The following is a 21593-nucleotide window of genomic DNA, read 5'->3' on the forward strand; positions in this document are numbered from 1 at the left end:
CTCCTTGTAGCACAGCACAGCTGTCATAAGTACAAGTCACAGTTAACTTCAAAATGTCTATAATTTAATAAGCAAATTGTGCCTTCAAATATAAAAAGGTAGATTATACATAAGACATTCTAGATTGTGTTGCATATACAAGACATGCTTGAGAGCAGACAAAATGGAGATCAGTGTGATCTGGGGCATTTAGTTAAAACTTTCTTAAATAGCCTTACATGTAAATTATGCTTTATATAAAAAGAGTAAATGATTCAGATACATGGGTAAAAGCACCAGAAATAATCATGGACAGAGTCAGTATTTATGGAAATAGGTATGACACTGGGAAAAGGAATAAAAGATATGCTAATCAATGGATATATAATTCCTTAGCTACCAAAGAATACTGTTTTTTTTTTTTTTTAAGAATACTGTTTTTAAAACTGAATAGGGAATAGTCCTCCCCTTAATCTTAGTAATCTTCATGCAACTCCTAAGGCAAAACTTTAACCTGTCTATTGTATTTTTTTTTTTCAAACAGGCACTCCATGGGGAGATTGTATGAAAACTTTTGCTCAATGAAAAACATATATATAAAGAAAAATTGATTTAAAATTTATTCTAAAAAATTTTAAATACTGACATTGAACTTATTTGAGGACACTGAAGCAAATATGGATACTTTAAATTTGCACACTGTACTTGTACAATTTCATAAAGACAAACTTTTCCCACTGTAAGCATCCTCCCTGGAATTATCAAAACATTCTCATGAACCTGAGGTTTAGATTTGAGGTCATAGAGGCTGACATGTTAGAAGTCTTTGTGCCTGTATCACAGAGACAGTAGGAGAATCTGAAGAAGCAGCTCTTCTCTTTGTTGTAAAAATAAAAATTTTGAAGATAAAATAATACATGCTCTAAATTAGAATCTTATATTTCCATAATTCTTATCTCAACAAATAAGGTAGAGATGGCTGAGAATAACTGCTCCTTGGCAACTGAATTTATCCTCATAGGATTTACAGAACACCCAGATCTGAGGATTCTTCTGTTTCTGGTGTTCTTTATCATCTTTCTGATCACCATGGTGGGGAATCTTGGTCTCGTGGCATTGATAGTAACAGAGCAATGTCTTCATACACCAATGTACATCTTCTTGGGTAATCTTGCTCTGATGGATTCCTGTTGTTCCTGTGCCATCACCCCCAAAATGTTGGAGAACTTCTTTTCTAAGGACAAGATGATTTCTCTCTATGAATGCATGGTACAATTTTATTTTCTCTGTCTTGCTGAAAGTGCAGACTCCTTTCTCCTGGCAGCAATGGCTTGTGATCGCTTTGTGGCCATCTGCAAACCACTGCAGTACCACATCATGATGTCACAGAAACTCTGCATTCAGATGACCACAGGGGCATACGTAGCTGGAAACCTGCATTCCATGATTCACGTAGGGTTTCTGTTTAGGTTAACTTTCCGTGGGTCTCATCAAATCAATCACTTTTTTTGTGATGTTCTTCCATTATACAGACTCTCCTGTGTGGACCCTTATATCAATGAATTAATGATATTTATCTTTGGAGGATCAGTTCAAATATTCACTATTACCATAGTAATAATTTCTTACCTTTATATCATTTTCACAATTTTCAAGATGAAATCTAAAGAAGGAAGAAAGAAAGCTTTATCTACTTGTGCATCCCACTTTCTCTCTGTTTCAATATTCTATGGTTCTCTTCTCTTCACGTACATTCGACCAAATTCAGTTAATGAAGAAGACAAAGATTTACCTGTTGCTATTTTTTATACTCTAGTGATTCCTTTATTAAACCCTTTTATTTATAGTTTAAGAAATAAGGAAGTAATAAATGTTATGAAAAAAATTATGAACATATCATAACATTCTGAAACAATTACCATGCCATGTGGACAGCTGATTGCAATTTGAGAAAACTTTTTTCAAAATCAAAGAATATTGAGAAAATGGGAAATGACAACTTTCAATATAAAATATTAAATTAGTAAAACATGATTAGTTTCTGAGATGAATAAACAAGTTCAGAAACGAGACTTTCTGCTAAAATGCACTCCAAAATATAAGCTGTTAGTTTTCATCAGGGATAAACTAAATAATTGCTCCTGAGTAACACAAAATTGTGTTCCATTATGATTAGTTCCAACAGTTACGATTAGTTTCAGAGTATAATAGTTACAATATTGCTGGCAAATTTCTGCAATTGGAAGCCATAATCTAACGAACTCCTCATACCTCAAGTTCTCAAAAATTAATTCCTTCTTAGGCAATACTGTGTGACAGAAGTAAGCTATATATTTCCATTTGAATATAAATTTTGAATTTAAGATATTATATTTGAATATGAATTCACATAAAACATGCAATTCATGGGGTCGCAAAGAGTCAGACACAACTGAGCGACTGAACTGAATTGAACTGAACACATATATATGGAATCTAGAAAGATGGTACTAATGAAATTATTTGCAGGGCAGCAGTTAATACACAGACATAGAGAACAGACTTATGGGCATGGAGGTGGTGGAGAAAGGAGAGGGTGAGATGTATGGAGAGAGTAAAATGGAAACCTTCATTATCATATGTAAAATAGGTAGACATATAGTAAACAGGAATTTGCTGTATGACTCAGGAAACTCAAATAGGGGCTCTATAAAAGCCTATAGGGGATGGGATGGGAGGGAGATGGGAGGGAGGTTCAAGAGGGAGGGAACATAAGTGTATCTATAGTTGATTACCAACAAAATTCTGTAGAGCAATTATTATTCAATTAAAAAATAAATTGAAAAAAAGAGGGACAGACTCAGCTCAAAGCCCAGTCCTCCTGGTTCTGATTCAGCAACTTGGGATTATATACCCCTCCCTACCCCCAGAAATTGGGCAAAGAGCAAGTTCAATCTCACAACCAGTGTAGGCTCTAGAAACTACATCTTTAGCCCCACCTTGTACAAAATTACTTCTCTGCTTATTTAATTATATGCAGAGTTCATCATGTGAAACGCTGGGCTGGATGAATCACAAGCTGTAATCAAGATGGCTAGGAGAAATATCAACAGCCTCAGATATGTAGATAATATCATTCTAATGGAAGAAAGTGAAGAGGAACTAAAAAGCCTCCTGATGAGACTCAGAGAGGAGAGTGAAAAAGCTGGCTTAAAACTCAACATTCAAAAAACAAAGATCATGGCATGTGATCCCATCACTTCATGGTAAATAGCAAAAAAGTGGAAACAGTAACAGATTTTATTTTCTTGGACTCCAAAAAACTGAAGACTGTGATTGCAGCCATGAAATGAAAAGATGCTTGCTCCTTGGAAGGAAAGCTATGATAAACCTAAACAGTGTATGAAAAACCAGAAACATCATTTTGCTGACAAAGGTGCATATATATAGTCAAAGCTACGTTTTTTCCAATAGTCACGTATGGATGTGACAGTAGGACCATAAAGAAGACTGAGTGCTTAAGAATTGATGCTTTCAAATTGTGGTCCTGGAGAAGTCTCTTGAAAGTCCCTAGGACTGCAAGAAGATCAAACCGGTCAATCCTAAAGGAAATCGATCCTGATTATTCACTGGAAGGATTGTCGCTGAAGCTGAAGCTCCAATACTATGGCTAGCTGATGTGAAAAGTCGACTCATTAGAAAAGACCCTGATGTTGGGAAAGACTGAGGAGAGGTGGGGAAGGGGGCAACAGAGGATGAGATGGCTGGATAGCATTACCAATTCAATGGACATGAATTTGAGCAAATGCCAGGAGATAGTTGGAGGACAGAGGAACCTGGCATGTTACAGTCCCTGGAGTCTCAAAGAGTTAGACAGGACTTAGTGACTGAACACCAATAGCAAAATTTATTTCCACCCTCCAAAACAGACCCCTTTTATTATATTAAGGAGGAAATAAAATTAAGAGAACTCTTAAGTGCAAGGTTTCATTTCAACTCTCTTCCCCCATAATATCACTTTATAATTTCTGACTGCTAGAAGGCAATGGCACCCCACTCCAGTACTCTTGCCTGGAAAAGCCCATGGATGGAGGAGCCTGGTAGGCTTCAGTCCATGGGGTCACTGAGTCGGACATGACTGAGCGACTTCACTTTCACTTTTCACTTTCATGCATTGGAGAAGGAAATGGCAACCCACTCCAATGTTCTTGCCTGGAGAATCCCAGGAACAGGGGAGCCTGCTGGGCTGCTGTCTATGGGGTCGCACAGAGTCGGACACAACTGACGTGACTTAGCAGTAGTAGCAGCATTCTTTTCATTTACTCCATGGATCAGACACCACCCAGTGAGGATATGGAAAAAGAAAATGCAATATTACTGACAGTTTATTTTTATTTTCACAGGACTTACATACCAACCAAATGGCAGATCCTCTTGTCATTGGTGTTCTTTGTGATATATCTCGCCACTATTGCGAGGACCTTTGATCTGACTGCTCTGTTATGGAATGACCCCCCACCTTCACATGCCTATGTACTTATTCCTTGAGAATCTGGCCTTTGCAGATTTCTAGATATCATCCACAGTGACCATCCTGCCCCCAGCCAGTTGCTAGAGAATCTCTTTGCCAAGAGCAAAATGATCTCTCTCACTTAATGCAAGATACAATTTTTTCCTTTGCAATCAGAGCAACCACAGAATGGTTTTTGCAAGCAACTATGACGTATGATCACTACGTGGCCATATGCAAACCATTACTTTATGCAGTAAATATGATCAATAGACTATGCAACCGGCTGCTACTTTTGTCATTTTTAGGTAGCCTTGTTCATGCCATACTTCATCACGTTTTTAAATTCAGATTGTGTGTGTTAGTTGCTCAGTTGTGTCTTGATTCTTTGCAACCCCATGGGACTGTAGCCCACCAGGCTCTTCTGTTCATGGGACTCTCCAGGCAAGAAGACTGGAGTGGGTTGCCGTTTCCTCCACCAGGGAATCTTCCTGACCCAGGGATCAATGTCTCCTGCATTGACAGGCAGATTTTTACCATTAGCACCAAAGTCAGATTAACCTTCTGTAATTCTATAATGTAGTACATATACTGTGACATTGTTTAAGATTTCATGTTCTGACCTCTGCATTAATTTTCTGATTGTATTTATTTTCTCTGGATCAATACAGGTGTGCATCATTCTGACTGTTCTTTTCCCTTATAAAGTTGTTCTGTTTACGATATTAAAGAAGAATTCTGTACAATGCATGTGTGAATCTGTGTGAGTGCACACTCAGTTGTGTCTGACTCTGCGACCCCATGGACAGTAGCCTGCCAGGCTCTTCTGTCCATGGAATTTTTGCTGTTTCCTTCTCCAGGGGATCTTCCTGAACCAGAAATCCAATGAGCATCTCTTGCATCTCCTGCATTGGCAGGCAGGTTCTTTACCAGCTGAGCCACCAGGGAAGCCTGTACAAAGCATAAGGAAAGCCTTTTACACATCTCTTAACTATCTCTTTATACTCTGACCCTCTATTCTCCATGTGTGTGCTCCCTGGATCTGCAGAAGCAGATGTTCAAGATACCATGGACACTCTATTTGTGAACTGTCATAATTCCTTTGTTAAATACAGTCATCTAGTCTGAGCAATAAGAAAATCATAGATTCTTTGGCAAAATGTTAAAGAAAAATGTTTAGATCTCATACTAATGTGTTCTTCATTCATTAGAAGTCACATAAATGTGCAGATTAGATATGTATTGATTAGTGTTCAAAGTTTTTCATTTATAATTGCCCTAGAATTTTAATGACTGAAAGACAGAGTATTAATAAATATATTAAAATATATGAATGTGTGCATGCGTGCATGCTAAGTTGCTTCAGTTGTGTCCGACGGTTTGCGACCCTAGGGACCATAGCCCCCCAGGCTCCTCTGTTTATGGAATTCTCCAGGTGAGAATACTGGAGTGAGTTGCCATGCCCTTCTCCAGGGGATCTTCCCGACCCAGGAATCAAACCTGAGTCTCTTACATCTAACCTGCATTGGTCGGCAGGTTCTTTACCACTAGTGCCACCCGGAAAGACCAAATTATCCCAAAATATCAAAGCCATAGAAAAACTTAATTGAGTGTTCGAGTTAAATTAAAGTAATTAAAGAGGAAAACAACATATTATACACAGATGTTCTCAATGTGGCTTCATAAATGCGTTATGCACTACAATAGTGCAATTGCTCTAGACTCAATTCTCATATTACACAGATAAATCAGCAGAAATGAGAAGATAAAAAGAAAAAATGAGAAAGGAGTTAAATAAATGAAAGTCAGAACAAATTATAAGAGGATGTTTTTAGCCCAGTGGGTGTCCATAAATAATGAGAAGAGGGGAGCTGCCTCTCATTGTCCATGATACCTTGAAAGACACTGTCTAGTTTTCTTGTGTGTTATACAGTAATCCGAAAAGCTTCACTAATTCAGAAAGCTAAGAGATGAGGTTTCAGATTTAATTGATGGGCATAGAGAAGAAAAGTGAAGTGGCAGAATAGGAAGGAAATGGGCTCAACCTTCCTACAATTTAGAAATGATGAAACTGATAAGAAAAAGGAAGTAATATGGAAAAGTTATTGGAATATATTGTTGAGTAACAGAGGCTTCAAATGCATATTACCGAAGTTCAAATAATTGTAACATGATATGATATCATCTTATCATATCATATGAGTAGCTGGGAAAGATAAAATGAACCAGGAGCTTGCATGATTTGTGCCCCTGAAGTGCTTAAATGTCATCTTTTGTCCGACTTTATACTCTGATAATATGTGATTTATCTTCAGGTCCATTTCTTTCCTTCCAATCTCACCACTGAATCCATACACATTCCTATTGACACCACTGAGGACCTAAAATTACTCACATTTGTCATTTGTAATAGTTTTGTTACTTCTTTTATGTCATGTTGATATTCTCTTACTTCCCAAACATTACTGTTAGATTATTCTTTATAAACAGAATTCTGATTAAATAATATTCCTCTTCAATAACTTTTGATGGATTGCCATTGCCACCAGACTATGCATGTATATATGGTATACATATGCAGAACTTCATATATGAATGTTCAATTTGTTAAGATCTATGCAAAGAGTCGGACATGACTGAGTGACTGAACTGAACTGAACTGAATGTTTAGATAACATGATAAACACACACACACACACACTACTCTGAATTTGCTGATATTATTTGAGCATTTTTCTTCCAAATTTAACTCTGAAATCTCTGCTTCCACAATTTTCCTAATGGACCATATGTTATACCAAAATTAATTATTGAAAGCCTCAGGACAAAACTTTCTTTCTGGTACATGTTTTATTTTCATACAGGTCTCTCCACTGAGAATGCTCCCTCTAGGTGTCTATCTTCATCTCCAATTGAAATGGTCCTTCCTTCAAAGTTTAAATGTTACAGTTTTGTTTCCACAAATGATCTTGTGTAATAGTGTAATACTTATTTTTAGCCTATATGTTTTTTTTAGATTACAGTTTACAAGTCTCGCTATTCTTTAATCTTTTGTGGTGCTTATTAGCACAACTGTTTACATACATGAAGTCCTAAATAAGCATTTAAGAAATATATGTAAAATTGAAATAAATATTACTTTCAGTTCAGTTCAGTCACTCAGTCGTGTCTGACTCTGCGACCCCATGAACTGCAGCACGCCAGACCTCCCTGTCCATCACCAAATCCCAGAGTCCACCCAAATCCATGCCCATTGAGTCAGTGATGCCATCCAACCATCTCATCCTCTGTTGTCCCCTTCTCCTCCTGTCCTCAATCTTTACCAGCATCAGGGTCTTTTCCAATGAGTCAGCTCTTTGCATCAGGTGGCCAAAGTATTAGAGTTTCAGCTTCAACATCAGTCCTTCCAATGAACACCCAGGCCTCATCTCCTTTAGGATGCACTGGTTGGATCTCCTTGCAGTCCAAGGGACTCTCAAGAGTCTTCTCCAACACCACAGTTCAAAAGCATCAATTCTTTGAAACTCAGCTTTCTTTATAGTCCAACTCTCACATCCATACATGACCACTGGAAAAACCATAGCCTTGACTAGACGGACCTTTGTTGGCAAAGTGTCTCTGCTTTTGAATACGCTGTCTAGGTTGGTCATAACTTTCCTTCCAAGGAGTAAGCATCTTTTAATTTCATGACTGCAATCACCACCTGTAGTGATTTTGGAGCCCCAAAAAATAAAGTCAGCCACTGTTCCCACTGTTTCCCCATCTATTTCCCATGAAGTGATGGGCCCGGATACCATGATTTAGTTTTCTGAATGTTGAGCTTTAAGCCAACTTTTTCACTCTCCTCTTTCACTTTCATCAAGACGCTCTTTAGTTCTTCTTCACTTTCTCCCATAAAGGTGGTGTCATCTGCATATCTGAGGTTATTGATATTTCTCCCGGCAATCTTGATTCCAGCTTGTGCTTCCTCCAGCCTAGCGTTTCTCATGATGTACTCTGCATATAAGTTAAATAAGCAGGGTGACAATATACAGCCTTGACGTACTCCTTTCCCAATTTGGAACCAGCCTGTTGTTCCATGTCTAGTCCTAACTGCTGCTTCCTGGCCTGCATACAGGTTTCTCAGAGGAAAGTCAGGTGGTCTGGTATTCCCATCTCTTTCAGAATTTTCCACAGTTTATTGTGATCCACACAGTCAAAGGCTTTGGTATAGTCAAAAAAGCAGAAATAGATGTTTTTCTGGAACTCTCTTGCTTTTTCAATGATCCAGCAGATGTTGGCCATTTGATCTCTGGTTCCTCTGCCTTTTCTAAAACCAGCTTGAACATCTGGAAGTTCACGGTTCATGTATTGCTGAAGCCTGGCTTGGAGAATTTGAGCATTACTTTACTAGCATGTGAGATGAGTGCAATTGTGCGGTAGTTTGAGCATTCTTTTGCATTGCCTTTCTTTGTGGTTGGAATGAAAACTGACCTTTTCCAGTCCTGTGGCCACTGCTGAGTTTTCCAAATTTGCTGACATATTGAGTGCAGCACTTTCACAGCATCATCTTTAAAATACTTCAAATGAAGTTAGAGTCTTTTACTTGATATCAATTTTGTAATGAGTTCAGGGGGATCACTTGCCCTGGGATGACTACTGCATGTCAGTTTACCACTCTAAGTTTCTTTCAAGACAGTCACAAGTATCATACACCTAAAGTGAATTAAATATTTTTCTTTTTATCATGAGGATTATTTCCTGGGATGTATCAGGAGAAGCTCTTAAGTTAGATGTTTGCATCAAAATATTTACAATAATATTATTGTTACATATTTCTGGAGGTACTCACAAAGTTAAACCAGGTCAACTTCCAAGAGAGATACATTTGTTGTCACTGGAAAAAAATTACTTGTCAGGATTATATGATTTTTGGACCATAATTCTCAAAGAAATTTCATATGCAAGCTATTCCTTATGCTGTAATAATATGATGAGAAGGGATGTAAGTCAGCCTCATTTGAGGGTTACAGTTAACAACTGTATCATGATATTTCCATTTATTTTTCAGTATAAAGGAAGAGGTTCACTAAATATACAGTCTTTATATCAATCAGAATTATCCAGGGTAGTACCAACGGTAGGTACACATATATGAAGACAAATATAGAAATGACCTTATATCGCTCTCTTCGTAAACCTATATCTACACATACATCTATATCTACGTATATATATTATTAGATTTTGGTCACCATATTATGGAGGCTGAGAATACCTGTGATCTTTTATCTGCATGGTAGAAATCCAGGAAAGCTGAGGCAGTTATCAGGTTTGAAATCAAAGAACTGATGGTATACATTCTAGACCACGTATGAAAAGCTGAGAACCAATAGCATGGAGGGAAAAATAAGATTCATGTTCTGTCATGAATCAGATTCAGTCAGCCTTCCTCTGCCTTTCTGTTCCATACAGGCCCAGAATGGGTGAGATTTCACTCACATGGAAAGGGTGCTGTAATCCACTTTACTAAGTCTACTAAGTCAATACTAATCTCTTCTAGAAACACACAGACACACACAAAAATAATGATAACTGGATATCTGGGCAATCTAGATCAAGTCAACGTGACACAAAATATGAACCACCACAAGTTCACCTGTTGTCAGCTTAGTTACCACACATAGCTGGTGGTAAAGAATCCGACTGCCAATGCAGGAGATGCAAGAGAAACAGGTATGATCTACAGGTTGAGAAGATTCTTTGGAGAAAAAATGGCAACCCACAACAAACTGTGGAAAATTCTGAGAGAGATGGGAATACCAGACCACCTGACCTGCCTCCTGAGAAATCTGTATGCAGGTTAAGAAGCAACAGTTAGAACTGGACATGGAACAATAGACTGGTTTCAAATTGTGAAAGGAGTACATCAAGGCTGTATATTGTCACCATGCTTATTTAATTTATATGCAGAATACATCATGTGAAATGTCAGGCTGAATGAAGCACAAGCTGGAATTAAGATTACAGGGAGAAATACCAATAATCTCAGATATGCAGATGACACCACCCTATGACAGAAAGCAAAGAGGAACTAAGGAGCCTCTTGAAGAAAGTGAAAGAGAAGAGTGAAAAAGCTGGATTAAAACTCAACATTAAAAAAAAAAGACCATGGCATTGGTCCCATCACTTCATGGCAGAGAGTTGGGGAAACAATGGAAATAGTGACAGACTTTATTTTTGGGGCTCCCAAATCACTGCAGAAGGTGATGGCAGCCATGAAATTAAAAGACATTTGCTCCTTGGAAGAAAAGCTATGACAAAACTAGACAGCATATTAAAAAGAGGAGATGTTACTCTGCCAACGAAGGTCTATATAGTCAAAGCTATGGTTTTCCCAGGAGTCATATAGATTTGTAAGAGCTGGACCATAAAGAAAGCTGAGCACCAAAAAATTGATGCTTCTGAACTGTGGTGTTGGAGAATACTCTTGAGAGCTCCTTGGCTGCAAGGAGATAAAACCAATTATCCTAAAGAAAATCAATCCTGAATATTCATTGGAAGCTCTGATACTTTGGTCACCTGATGCGAAGAACTGACTCATTAGAAAAGACCCTGTTCTGGGAAAGACTGAAGGCAGGAGGAGAATGTGATGACAGAGGATGAGATGGTCAGATGGCATCACCCACTCGATGCACATGAGTTTGAGCAAACTCTGGGAGTAGGTGATGGATGGGGAAGCCCAGCATGCTGCAGTCTATGGGGTCACAGACTCAGATATGACTGAGCATCTGAACTAATATTCCAATATAGACTGCTATGTATAAACCTAATGGCAACCACAAACCAAAAATCATAATAGATACAACACATAAAAAGTAGAAAGAAATACAAGCCATAAGGTTATCAAGTCAGAAGGGAAGAAATCGAAGAAGAAGAAAACATAAAAAAAGAAGTACAAAACAACTAATAAAATGGCAGTAAGTACATACTATCAATAATTATTTTAAATGTAAAAAGACTAAATGCTTCAACCAAAACATACAGAAAGGCTGAAGGGATACAAAAACCATACCCATCTTTATCCCACAGATACTCACTTCAGATCTAAAGACCCACAGAGACTGAAAATGGAGGGATGAAAGTTATTCCATATAAATGGAAATCAAAATAAAGCTAGGGTGAAGTGAAAGTGAAAGTTGCTCAATTGTGTCTGCCTCTTTGCTACCTGGACTATAAAGTCCATGGAATTCTCTAGGCCAGATTACTGGAGTGGGTAGCCTTTCCCTTCTCCAAGGATCAAACCCATGTCTCTAACACTGCAGGCAGATTCTTTACCAGCTGAGCTACAAGGTAGCAATACTTATATCAAATGAAATAGACTTTAGAACAAAGACAGGAACAGGAGACATAGAAACACACTACATAATGATCAAGGGATCATCCAAGAAGATATAACCATTGTAAATATTTATATACTCCACATAGAAGCACAATACAGAAAGCAAATATTGATGAACATAAAGGAAGATGTTGACAATAATGCAATCATAGTAGGGGACATTAACACTCCTCTTACATCAGTGGATGGATCATCCACACAGAAAATCAGTAAGGAAACTGATCTTCAAGGATTCTTTAAATCAAATGGGCTTAATAGATATGTATACAGGACATTCCGCCCCACAACAGCAAGAGCACACTGTTTCCAATGCACATGGAACACTCTCCGGGATACATCACGAATGGCAGCACCCAAAAACAAGCCTTAGGAAATTTAAGAAAATTAAAATCAGATCAAGCATTCTGACCACAATGTTTTGAGACTAGAAATCAATAATGAGAAAAACAAATCCCTGCAGAAAACACAAACACGTGGAAGCTAAATAACACACTACTAAAAATTCAACGGATCAATGAAGAAATCAAAGAAGACATTTTTTTAAAAAAGGGGAAAAAATGAAAACACAATGATCCTGTAAAGGCAGTTATTAGACGAAAGTTTACAGCTAAACAAGTCTACCTCAGAAATAAGAAAAATCTCATTCCTGAGTAAAAGGAAATAAAACATACAGGTCAAAGCAGAAATAAATGAAAGAGATTAAAAGAAAAAAATATAAAAGATTAATGAAACTAAGAACTGGTTCTTTGAAAGATAAACAAAACTGTTAAACCTTTAGCCAGACTCATCAAAAGAAAGAGGATCTGAATCAAAAAAATAAGAAATGGAAAAGAATAAATGACAACCAGCACTACAGAATTACAAAGGATCATAAGAGATCACTATGAACAAACTATATGTCAATAAAAGGGACAACCTAGAAGAAAAGGATAAATACCAAGATATGTACAGTCTCTCAAGACAGACCAGAAAGAAATAGAAAATATGAACAGACCGATTACCAGCAGAGAAATTGAATCAGTAAAGTAACAACAACAACAAACACAACAAAACCCCCAACAAACAAAAGTCCAATACAAGGTAGCGTCACAGGTGAATTCTATCCAACATTTAGAGAAGAGTTAACACCCATCCTTCTCAAAGTATTCTAAAAATTACAGAGGAAGGAAAGCTTCCAAACTCATTTTACATTGCCAGGATTACCCTGATATAAAAGCTAGAAATACATATATCACAAAAAATTATAGGCCAATATCTATGATGAACACCAAAGCAAAAATCTTCAAATGAATATTAGCAAACCAATTTCAACAATATATTTAAAAAATCACACATGATTAAGTGGGTTTTACACCAAGTATGCAAAGATGGTTCTACAAGTCAATCAGTGTGATACACCACAGCAAAAAAATTGACGAATAAAAATCATATGATCATTTCAATACATGCAGAAAAACCTTTTGAAAAAATTCAACATCAATAAAGTTGCAAGATACAAAATTAATATGCAGAAATCGGATGCATTTCTATGAATTAACAATGAACTATCAGAAACATATATTAAGGAGACATCTTTTTTATAATTAGATTAAAAAATAAAATACCTAGCAATAAACCTACCTAAGGACATAAAATAACTAAGAAAAGTATAAGACACTGATAAAGACATGAAAGCATACACAAATAGATGAAAAGACACTGTGTTCTCTGATTGGAAGAATCAACCTTGTTATAATGACATACTACCCAAGGTAATCTACAGATTCAGTTCAATCCTATCAAAGTATCATGACATTTTTCATGATAGAACAAACAGTACTAAAATTTGTATTGAAAAACAAAATAATTCAAATAGCCAAAACAATCCTGAGACAAAATCACAGAGCTGGAGGTATATATACTCCCTGATTTGAGAATATACTACAAATTAAAGTCATCAAGACAATATGGCACTGGGACAAAAACAGGTGTACAGATAAATGGAACACAAAGGAGAGCCAGGACACAAACCCATAAACTTATCATTATTTAATCTACAGTAAAATAGGAATGACATACAATGAGAAAATTCAGTCTCTTCGGTAAGTGCTGCTGGCCATAAACAGGAGTGAATTTGAGTTAGCTGAACTGAGGTGGATGAACCTAGAGCCTGTTATACAGGGTGAAGTAAATTAAAAAGAGAAAAACAAATATCATGTATGAACACGTATTTATGAAATCTAGAAAAATGGTACTGATGTACCTATTTGTACGGCAGGAATAGAGATGTAGACATAGAGAGTGGACTTGTGGGCACAGCAGGGAAAAGAGAGGGTAGGACAAAATGAGAGAACAGCATTGAAACATATACATTATCATGTGTAAAATAGCTAGTGGGAAGCTGCTGTATAACACAGGGAGCTCAATCTGCTGCTCTGTGATGACCTAGAGAAGTGGGAGGTCTAAGAGGGAGGAGACAAGTGTGTACCCATGACTGATTCATATTATTGTATGGCAGAAACTAATACAACATTGCAATTATCCAGCAATTCAAAATAAATTAAAAAAATAAGTGCTGCTGGGAAAACTGGATGCTACATATAAAAGAATGAAATTAGAACACTTTCTCACATCATATACAAAAATAAACTCAAAATGGCTTAAAGACCAAAATGTAAGACCATAAATTCTTAAAGTGGCTTCCCAGGTAGCACTGCTGCTGCTGCTGCTGCTAAGTCACTTCAGTCGTGTCCAACTCTGTGTGACCCCATAGACGGCAGCCCACCAGGCTCCGCCATCCCTAGGATTCTCCAGGCAAGAATACTGGAGTGGGTTGCCATTGCCTTCTCTAATGCATGAAATCGAAAAGTGAAATTGAAGTCACTCAGTCGTGTCCGACTCTTTGCAACCCCATGGACTGCAGCCTACCAGGCTCCTCTGCCTATGGGATTTCCTAGACAAGAGTACTGGAGTGGATCACCATTGCCTAATCCTCAGGTAGCACTAGTGGTAAATAATTCACCTGCTAATGCAGCAGACATAAGAGATGTAGGTTTGATCCCTGGGTTGAGAATATCCCCTGGAGTAGGAAATGGGAACCCAAACCAAAATTCTTGCCTGGAGAATCCCATGGACAGAGAGCCTAGTAGGCCCCAGTCTATAGGGTTGCAAAGAGTCAGACACAACTGAAGTGACTTAGCATGCACAAATCCTTACAAGAAAACATACTTGAACATTATTTGACATAAATCATAGTAATATCTTTTTGGATTTGTTTCGTAAGACAGAATAAACATTTTCAATATAATTTGTCATTGGAGGAAATGCAAATTAAGACCATAGTGAGATATCATGACCTACCTACTGAAATGATAAAATTGGAAAGACTGCTTATACTGGAAGCAACAATGCAGACACCTGTTAAATTTAAAAGAAAAAAAAACCAAACTGATAGATTAAAAAAAAAAAAAGAGTGAAAAGATAGTTACACAATATTGAAGTGGGCAGTATGTTTAAGGCAAGGGTGGGTTATCTTGAAGCCTCATATTATGTGTGTTGATGCACATTTGTTACTTCATCTGTCTGCTGAGTTTTCACAGTGACTTCTCTTTATCTATATTTTCTTTTTCACCTCCTTTTTAGCTTTCACTAGCAGAATTTGACTGAAGTGACTTTGCAGTAGCAGCAGCAGAATTCTAATTACATAGAAGAATTGAAAAATGACCCAAAAAATGTCCTTTGCTTTACCTCTAATTTCCAATCAAATCCCAAGTAGAGGTTAAACATTCCTTGTACACTTCAGATATAAAAACACATCACAATTGTCATATTATAATATTTTGATGTAAATAATGCCATTATTTTCTTCAGTGATGCTCAATGGCAACTTTGTTTATACTTAAAGGCAAATCTGAACAAGTGACCACCATGTTCAAAATCCCTCAACAGTTTTCATTTAAGTTGGGATATAGAACAAAATCTCACGTACCATGAGATCTGATGTGACCCCACCAATGCTGGCCTCCCTAGACCACTCTGACTCCTCTTTGCTTCTCTTTTTATATTTCTGCTACATTTGCAAACTTTTTTGGTTTATTTCTCTAATTATCTGGTTCTTTGATAAGGTAGGCCTGCAGACGATGAAACTGAAGAAGGCAAATGTCTGGAGACAACACCGTATTAGAAATGTAGACACACAGTCATCACTACGTAAACAGAATTTGCATTAAAAAAAAAACTTCTGGAATATTCATAGGGATTAATGTTTGAGAAGCACTAACCTAGGCCACTTTCCATAGTGGTCTTCGGTTTTCTTTTTCCTTTTCTCCTCCCACGAATTTTGCCTAGTAAGATGTCTCACTAGTTTTCAGCTTAAAGTAGGAAGTCAGGTGTAGTTGTGGAATGTGAGCCATGGTCTGCACAAGAAGGAAAATTTAGGACTTGACTGCTAAAGAGAATCTGTAACTTTGGCCTCACTGAAATCATGTGTGATGAGCTCAGACAATACTGTACTCAGCAAAGTTAGACTATCAAATTTATAGATAAACTGGAGTCTGCATAAACATTTCAGAAGTGCCTGTGGTGGAAAGAAGTGGTATGAAGTGCAATTTCAATTGATAAACCTGGGAACTGTCTACAATGACTTGATGTTTATGATTTCAGTCTGTAATGCCCAATGAGACAACCTGGATTTCTCATACATGTCCAAGTCCAAAATGCCCAGTAGACCAGCTTAGCTTTGTCCTAAAGGGAATCTTTGGGCATTATCAGGGGAATTTGAGTTCTAAGCTCTTTCTTCTTCTGACAAAAGCACACAACAGTACAACTTATTGACTCCATGTTAAAGACAAATTCATATAAACAACAGTTTCCAGAACTTGGAAAATGAAGCCTTCAAAATGAAACAGTGTACAAAGAACTGTTGCCTGTATTACTGTCATTGCAGTGCTCTTGTATTATTTTCTACTTCAGAAAGCTGAACTCTAAAAGGATCTTGAAAACTTCTTAGTAGATATTGGTAAGAGAGAATGATTTCTATAATATCATTATGTTTTTACTGAAAACAAAGAGTCGGACACAACTGAGCAACTGAATTGAACCGAAAGTTAAAAATACTATAAAATTTATAATTTGATTTGGTTTACAAGATATCAAAACAGCCAGGTGAAAATGAAAAACAAATAGTGAATAATCTGTATATTTTATTACTGTGAGTAAATATGGTTAAGCAAGATAGCTCTAAGGCCACATTGTAATCCTTAATGATATTTAATTATTTGGTTACTATAAGTATCATATAATTATTCCATAAGATTAGCTTTGGTAAACTGGAACATTAAATAAATTAACAGTGGGTTGAAATATTTAGGCCACAATGTTTCCCATGCAAGATCTTCCTGACAATTGTATTCAAAATATTTATTCTACTTAGTTAACCTACATTCACTACTTTTCCATGTATTTCTTAGGTTATTTCACTGAATATGTAAATATATCATCTATCTATCTATTTATGTATCTTCTGAAATTGTAAAAATACCCCTCTAGTCTCTTTTGATCTTTAGTAAAAGGTAGGCCTTAAGTCCGGAGAAGGGAATGGCACCCCACTCTAGTACTCTTGCCTGGAAAATCCCATGGACGGGGGAGCCTGGTGGGCTGCAGTCCATGGGGTCGTGAAGAGTCAGACACGATTGAGCCACTTCACTCTCACTTTTCACTTTCATGCATTGAAGAAGGAAATGGCAACCCACTCCAGTGTTCTTGCCTGGAGAATCCCAGGGATGGCGGAGCCTGGTGAGCTGCTGTCTATGGGGTCGCACAGAGTTGGACACAACTGAAGCGACTTAACAGCAGCAGCAGCAGGCCTTAAGTACCCACACTGAATTAAGAATTTCTGATTATTTATTAATTTGGGATTGCATGGAAGAACTGCAATTACAGGTACATTGCCTTTATTCAGTTTTAGTTTTTAGCTCAATTTGATTCTGCTACTAAAAGTTGTGGAGAAGCAAATGCTATAAAGAAAAGCTGAATTTCTAGATAAATTCAGCCTTGACTACAGTAATAACAATGATAAAGCATCTTTTAAATATGAAAAGAACTTTGAGGCAATGCTAGTATATTTATGAATAATTTTAAAATAAATTGAAAATGCAATACTATTTCATATATAAATTCCATACAAAAATAAACTTGGAATTTTGAATAAAAGTAAAAGAAAGGTTTCCCAGTGCTGCCAACTTTTGATGAAACCAGAGTTAAGACAAATATTTGCCACCACTAAGCCCCCAAACTCTGAGACTTTTATTTCATCTTCAACCTTTCTAATACTTTTCTCTCCCCATTTCCTGATCTTTCCTATGTTTATCCATGGTCCTTAGTCTCTTTCTGCTTTTTGTTCCTTTTTGTTTTCTTTTCACTCAATCAAATTTTCCACTTCACTTCTCTACCCATTCTTATCTCAATATCCTTGAAAAACTACATGATATTGTTCTACAGGAAAAAAAAATTCACATCTGTCTTCCAGTGGTTCAGTTTAGTTCAGTCAGTTGCTCAGTCGTGTCTAACTCTTTGCGACCCCACGAATCGCAGCACGCCAGGCCTCCCTGTCCATCACCAACTCCCGGAGTTTACCCAAACTCACATCCATTGAGTCGGTGATGCCATCCAACCATCTCATCCTCTGTCGTCCCCTTCTCCTCCTGCCCCCAATCCCTCCTAGCATCAGAGTCTTTTCCAATGAGTCAACTCTTCGCATGAGGTGGCCAAAGTATTGGAGTTTCAGCATCAGTCCTTCCAATGAATATCCAGGACTGATCTCCTTTAGGATGGACTAGTTGGATCTCCTTGCAGTCCAAGTGACTCTCAAGAGTCTTCTCCAACACCACAGTTCAAAAGCATCAATTCTTCGGTGCTCAGCTTTCTTCACAGTCCAACTCTCACATCCATACATGACTACAGGAAAAATCATAGCCTGGACTAGACGGACCTTTGTTGGCAAAGTAACGTCTCTGCTTTTTAATATGCTATCTAGGTTGGTCAAGAAATGTAAACTGTTCTCAACATATTAGATACTTTCTTTCATTCTTCTCACTGCTGTGCCACTTCTCATTGTTCTCTAACTCAACTCTGTTTCAATATGAAAACTGCTCTCACTAAAGCCACTGCTGCTGCTACTAAGTCACTTCAGTCGTGTCCGACTCTGTGCGACCCCATAGACGGCAGCCCACCAGGGTCCCCCGTCCCTGGGATTCTCCAGGCAAGAACACTGGAGTGGGTTGTCATTTGCTTCTCCAATGCATGAAAGTGAAAAGTGAAAGTGAAGTCGCTCAGTCGCGTCTGACTCTTCGCGACCCCATGGACTGCAGCCTACCAGGCTCCTCCGTCCATGGGAGTTTCCAGACAGGAGTACTGGAGTGGCGTGCCATTGAGGTTATTTAGTATCCCCTAAGTTTGCTCATCTTCAGATGTCTTTCTTCTCTTCTAAATCTTCTTCTTTCTGTGCAAAGTTTTAAATGACATAATGCTTTTCTGTGTTCTAAATCTGCTCACTTCTGAAAAAAATTTTAAATGATGAAATTGCATTATTCTAATATAACTTTTCCACTACTAATTTTCATGTATCATAGTAAGAGTAAATAAAATAAAAAATATTCAGGTTAGTATATGCTTTTATTTCAACTACACTCAGCAGATTCTGTTTTAAAAATAAATGATGTCCCTTTTCCATTTACTACATTGCATTTCAGAGGTCATCTATTAAGGATATGGAAACAAAAAATGCAACGGAGCTGAGAGAGTTCATTCTCACAGGACTTACACATCAACCAGAGTGGCAAATTCCCCTGTTTCTGCTGTTCTTTATGATATATCTCATCACCGTCATGGGAAACGCTGGTTTGATTGCACTCATCTACAATGACCCTCAACTTCATATCCCGATGTACTCTTTTCTTGGGAATTTGGCCTTTGTGGATACTTGGTTATCATCCACAGTGACCCCCAAGATGCTAGTCAACTTCCTGGGCAAGAGTAAGACAATCTCTCTCTCTGAATGCAAGGTACAATTCTTTTCCTTTGCAATCAGTGTAACCACAGAATGTTTTTTGCTGGCAACCATGGCATATGATCGCTATGTAGCCATTTGCAAACCGTTACTTTATCCAGTGATTATGACCAATAGGCTATGCATGCAGCTGCTAGTCTCATCATTTGTAGGTGGCCTTATTCATGCCTTAATTCATACAGGTTTTTTATTCAGAATAACCTTTTGTAACTCTAACATAATACTTCATTTTTACTGTGATGTCATGCCACTGATTAAAATTTCTTGTACTGATCCTTCTATTAATGTTCTGATGATATTTATTTTCTCTGGCTCAATACAGGTGTTCACCATTCTGATAGTTCTTGTCTCATATACACTTGTTCTCTTTACAATATTAAAAAAGAAATCTTTGCAAGGCTTAAGGAAGGCCTTCTCCACCTGTGGGGCCCACCTCCTGTCTGTCTCTTTATACTATGGGCCTCTTCTTTTCATGTATGTGCGGCCTGGATCCACACAAGCAGATGACCAAGATATGATGGACTCTTTATTTTACACTGTCATAATTCCTTTCTTAAATCCAATTATTTACAGCCTGAGAAATAAGAAAGTTATAGATTCCCTGACAAAAATGTTAAAGAGAGATGGTTGTATCTCATAGTATTATCGGTACTCTTTTCATTTAAATATTAACGAAATTATGTGGTTTAGATGTTGCTATGTGATAGTGTTCAGTTTTTTTTGGATGTACAATTGTTCTATTATTTTAGTGACTTAAGACTTTAGTAACTAATAAATCTCATAAAATAGATTTATATTCTTATTCAAAACACATAAAAATTTAATCCTCTTTATAGAATACTAAAATAAAGCAAAAAATCCCAAATATTTTCTATGCCTGTATGTTCTTCAATGTGGTTTTAAAATGCATTAAATATTAAAACAGAGCAGTTCCTCTGAAGGAGACTTGTTTATGATGTCTTTGACACTTATAAGTCAATCACATTTAACTCCAAAGTGGAGGCAGATTGGTATTTGAATGAAGAGAGGCAAACCCTAGGAATTCTGCTGGCCATCAAAAGGTCTTACATTCCACTTTATTTGGTGCATGGTGAATTTCATGTCTCATGGGAATCAACTCTCATATCACAGAAAGAAATAGGAAAGCAATGAGAAAAAAAAATGACAGGGCATCTAAGATACTGAAGACGAAGAGCTAGACTATGAGAGATGCTTTTACCTTAGTGTGCTCCAAGAGAGACACAAAAGGCAAGTTATCTCACTATCTATGATGATTTCTAAAGTCCTTTCTAGCTGTATATGTATTTGTAGGTCAATCTGGAAAACTTTTCTAAGAAAGTTAATAGATAAGCTGAAGGCTTAGGATGAATAAGAATGAAGAGGCAGAATTGGGAAATAATGGTCAATAGTCCTAGAATTTTTTTTAAGTGACATTAATTAGAAAAAGAAATAGTCATATGTAAAGGTTATTGGAATGTGTGGATGACAATGAGAAGTTTTGCATACTAACATGCATACTAACAAAGTTCAAATAATGTTAAGATATGATACCATACTGCCCAGTGAGTGGCTAGCAAAGACATGAACAAGAGTTTGGATGTGTGTGCTCCAGATGTTCATTTTCATTCCATACTCTAAGACTAATGAGTGATTCACCGTCAGGTCCACCCCTTGTCTTCCTCTCACTATTGATTCTAGGT

At 37.2% G+C, this 21593-nt stretch overlaps 2 protein-coding genes and 1 pseudogene across 2 annotated transcripts; all 3 read left to right on the forward strand.

The window, feature by feature from the left end:
- Positions 1 to 938: 938 nt before the first annotated feature.
- On the forward strand, positions 939 to 1881 carry LOC133245619 (olfactory receptor 5K1-like). The gene has a single exon (XM_061413595.1). It carries the CDS (start codon positions 955 to 957, stop codon positions 1879 to 1881), a length of 927 nt encoding a protein of 308 aa, XP_061269579.1. The 5' UTR covers positions 939 to 954.
- Positions 1882 to 4295: 2414 nt separating this feature from the next.
- On the forward strand, positions 4296 to 7535 carry LOC133246264 (olfactory receptor 5H1-like; annotated as a pseudogene).
- Positions 7536 to 19579: 12044 nt separating this feature from the next.
- LOC133246906 (olfactory receptor 5H8-like) lies at positions 19580 to 20533 on the forward strand. The gene has a single exon (XM_061415728.1). It carries the CDS (start codon positions 19595 to 19597, stop codon positions 20531 to 20533), a length of 939 nt encoding a protein of 312 aa, XP_061271712.1. The 5' UTR covers positions 19580 to 19594.
- Positions 20534 to 21593: the final 1060 nt, after the last annotated feature.

This window comes from Bos javanicus, chromosome 1 (assembly GCF_032452875.1).
Source record: "Bos javanicus breed banteng chromosome 1, ARS-OSU_banteng_1.0, whole genome shotgun sequence".
NCBI classification, from domain to species: Eukaryota; Metazoa; Chordata; class Mammalia; order Artiodactyla; family Bovidae; genus Bos; species Bos javanicus.

Coding starts and splice junctions, on each gene's coding strand:
- LOC133245619 (XM_061413595.1), top strand. CDS start 955: ATGGCTGAGAATAACTGCTCCTTGGCAACTGAATTTATCCTCATAGGA.
- LOC133246906 (XM_061415728.1), top strand. CDS start 19,595: ATGGAAACAAAAAATGCAACGGAGCTGAGAGAGTTCATTCTCACAGGA.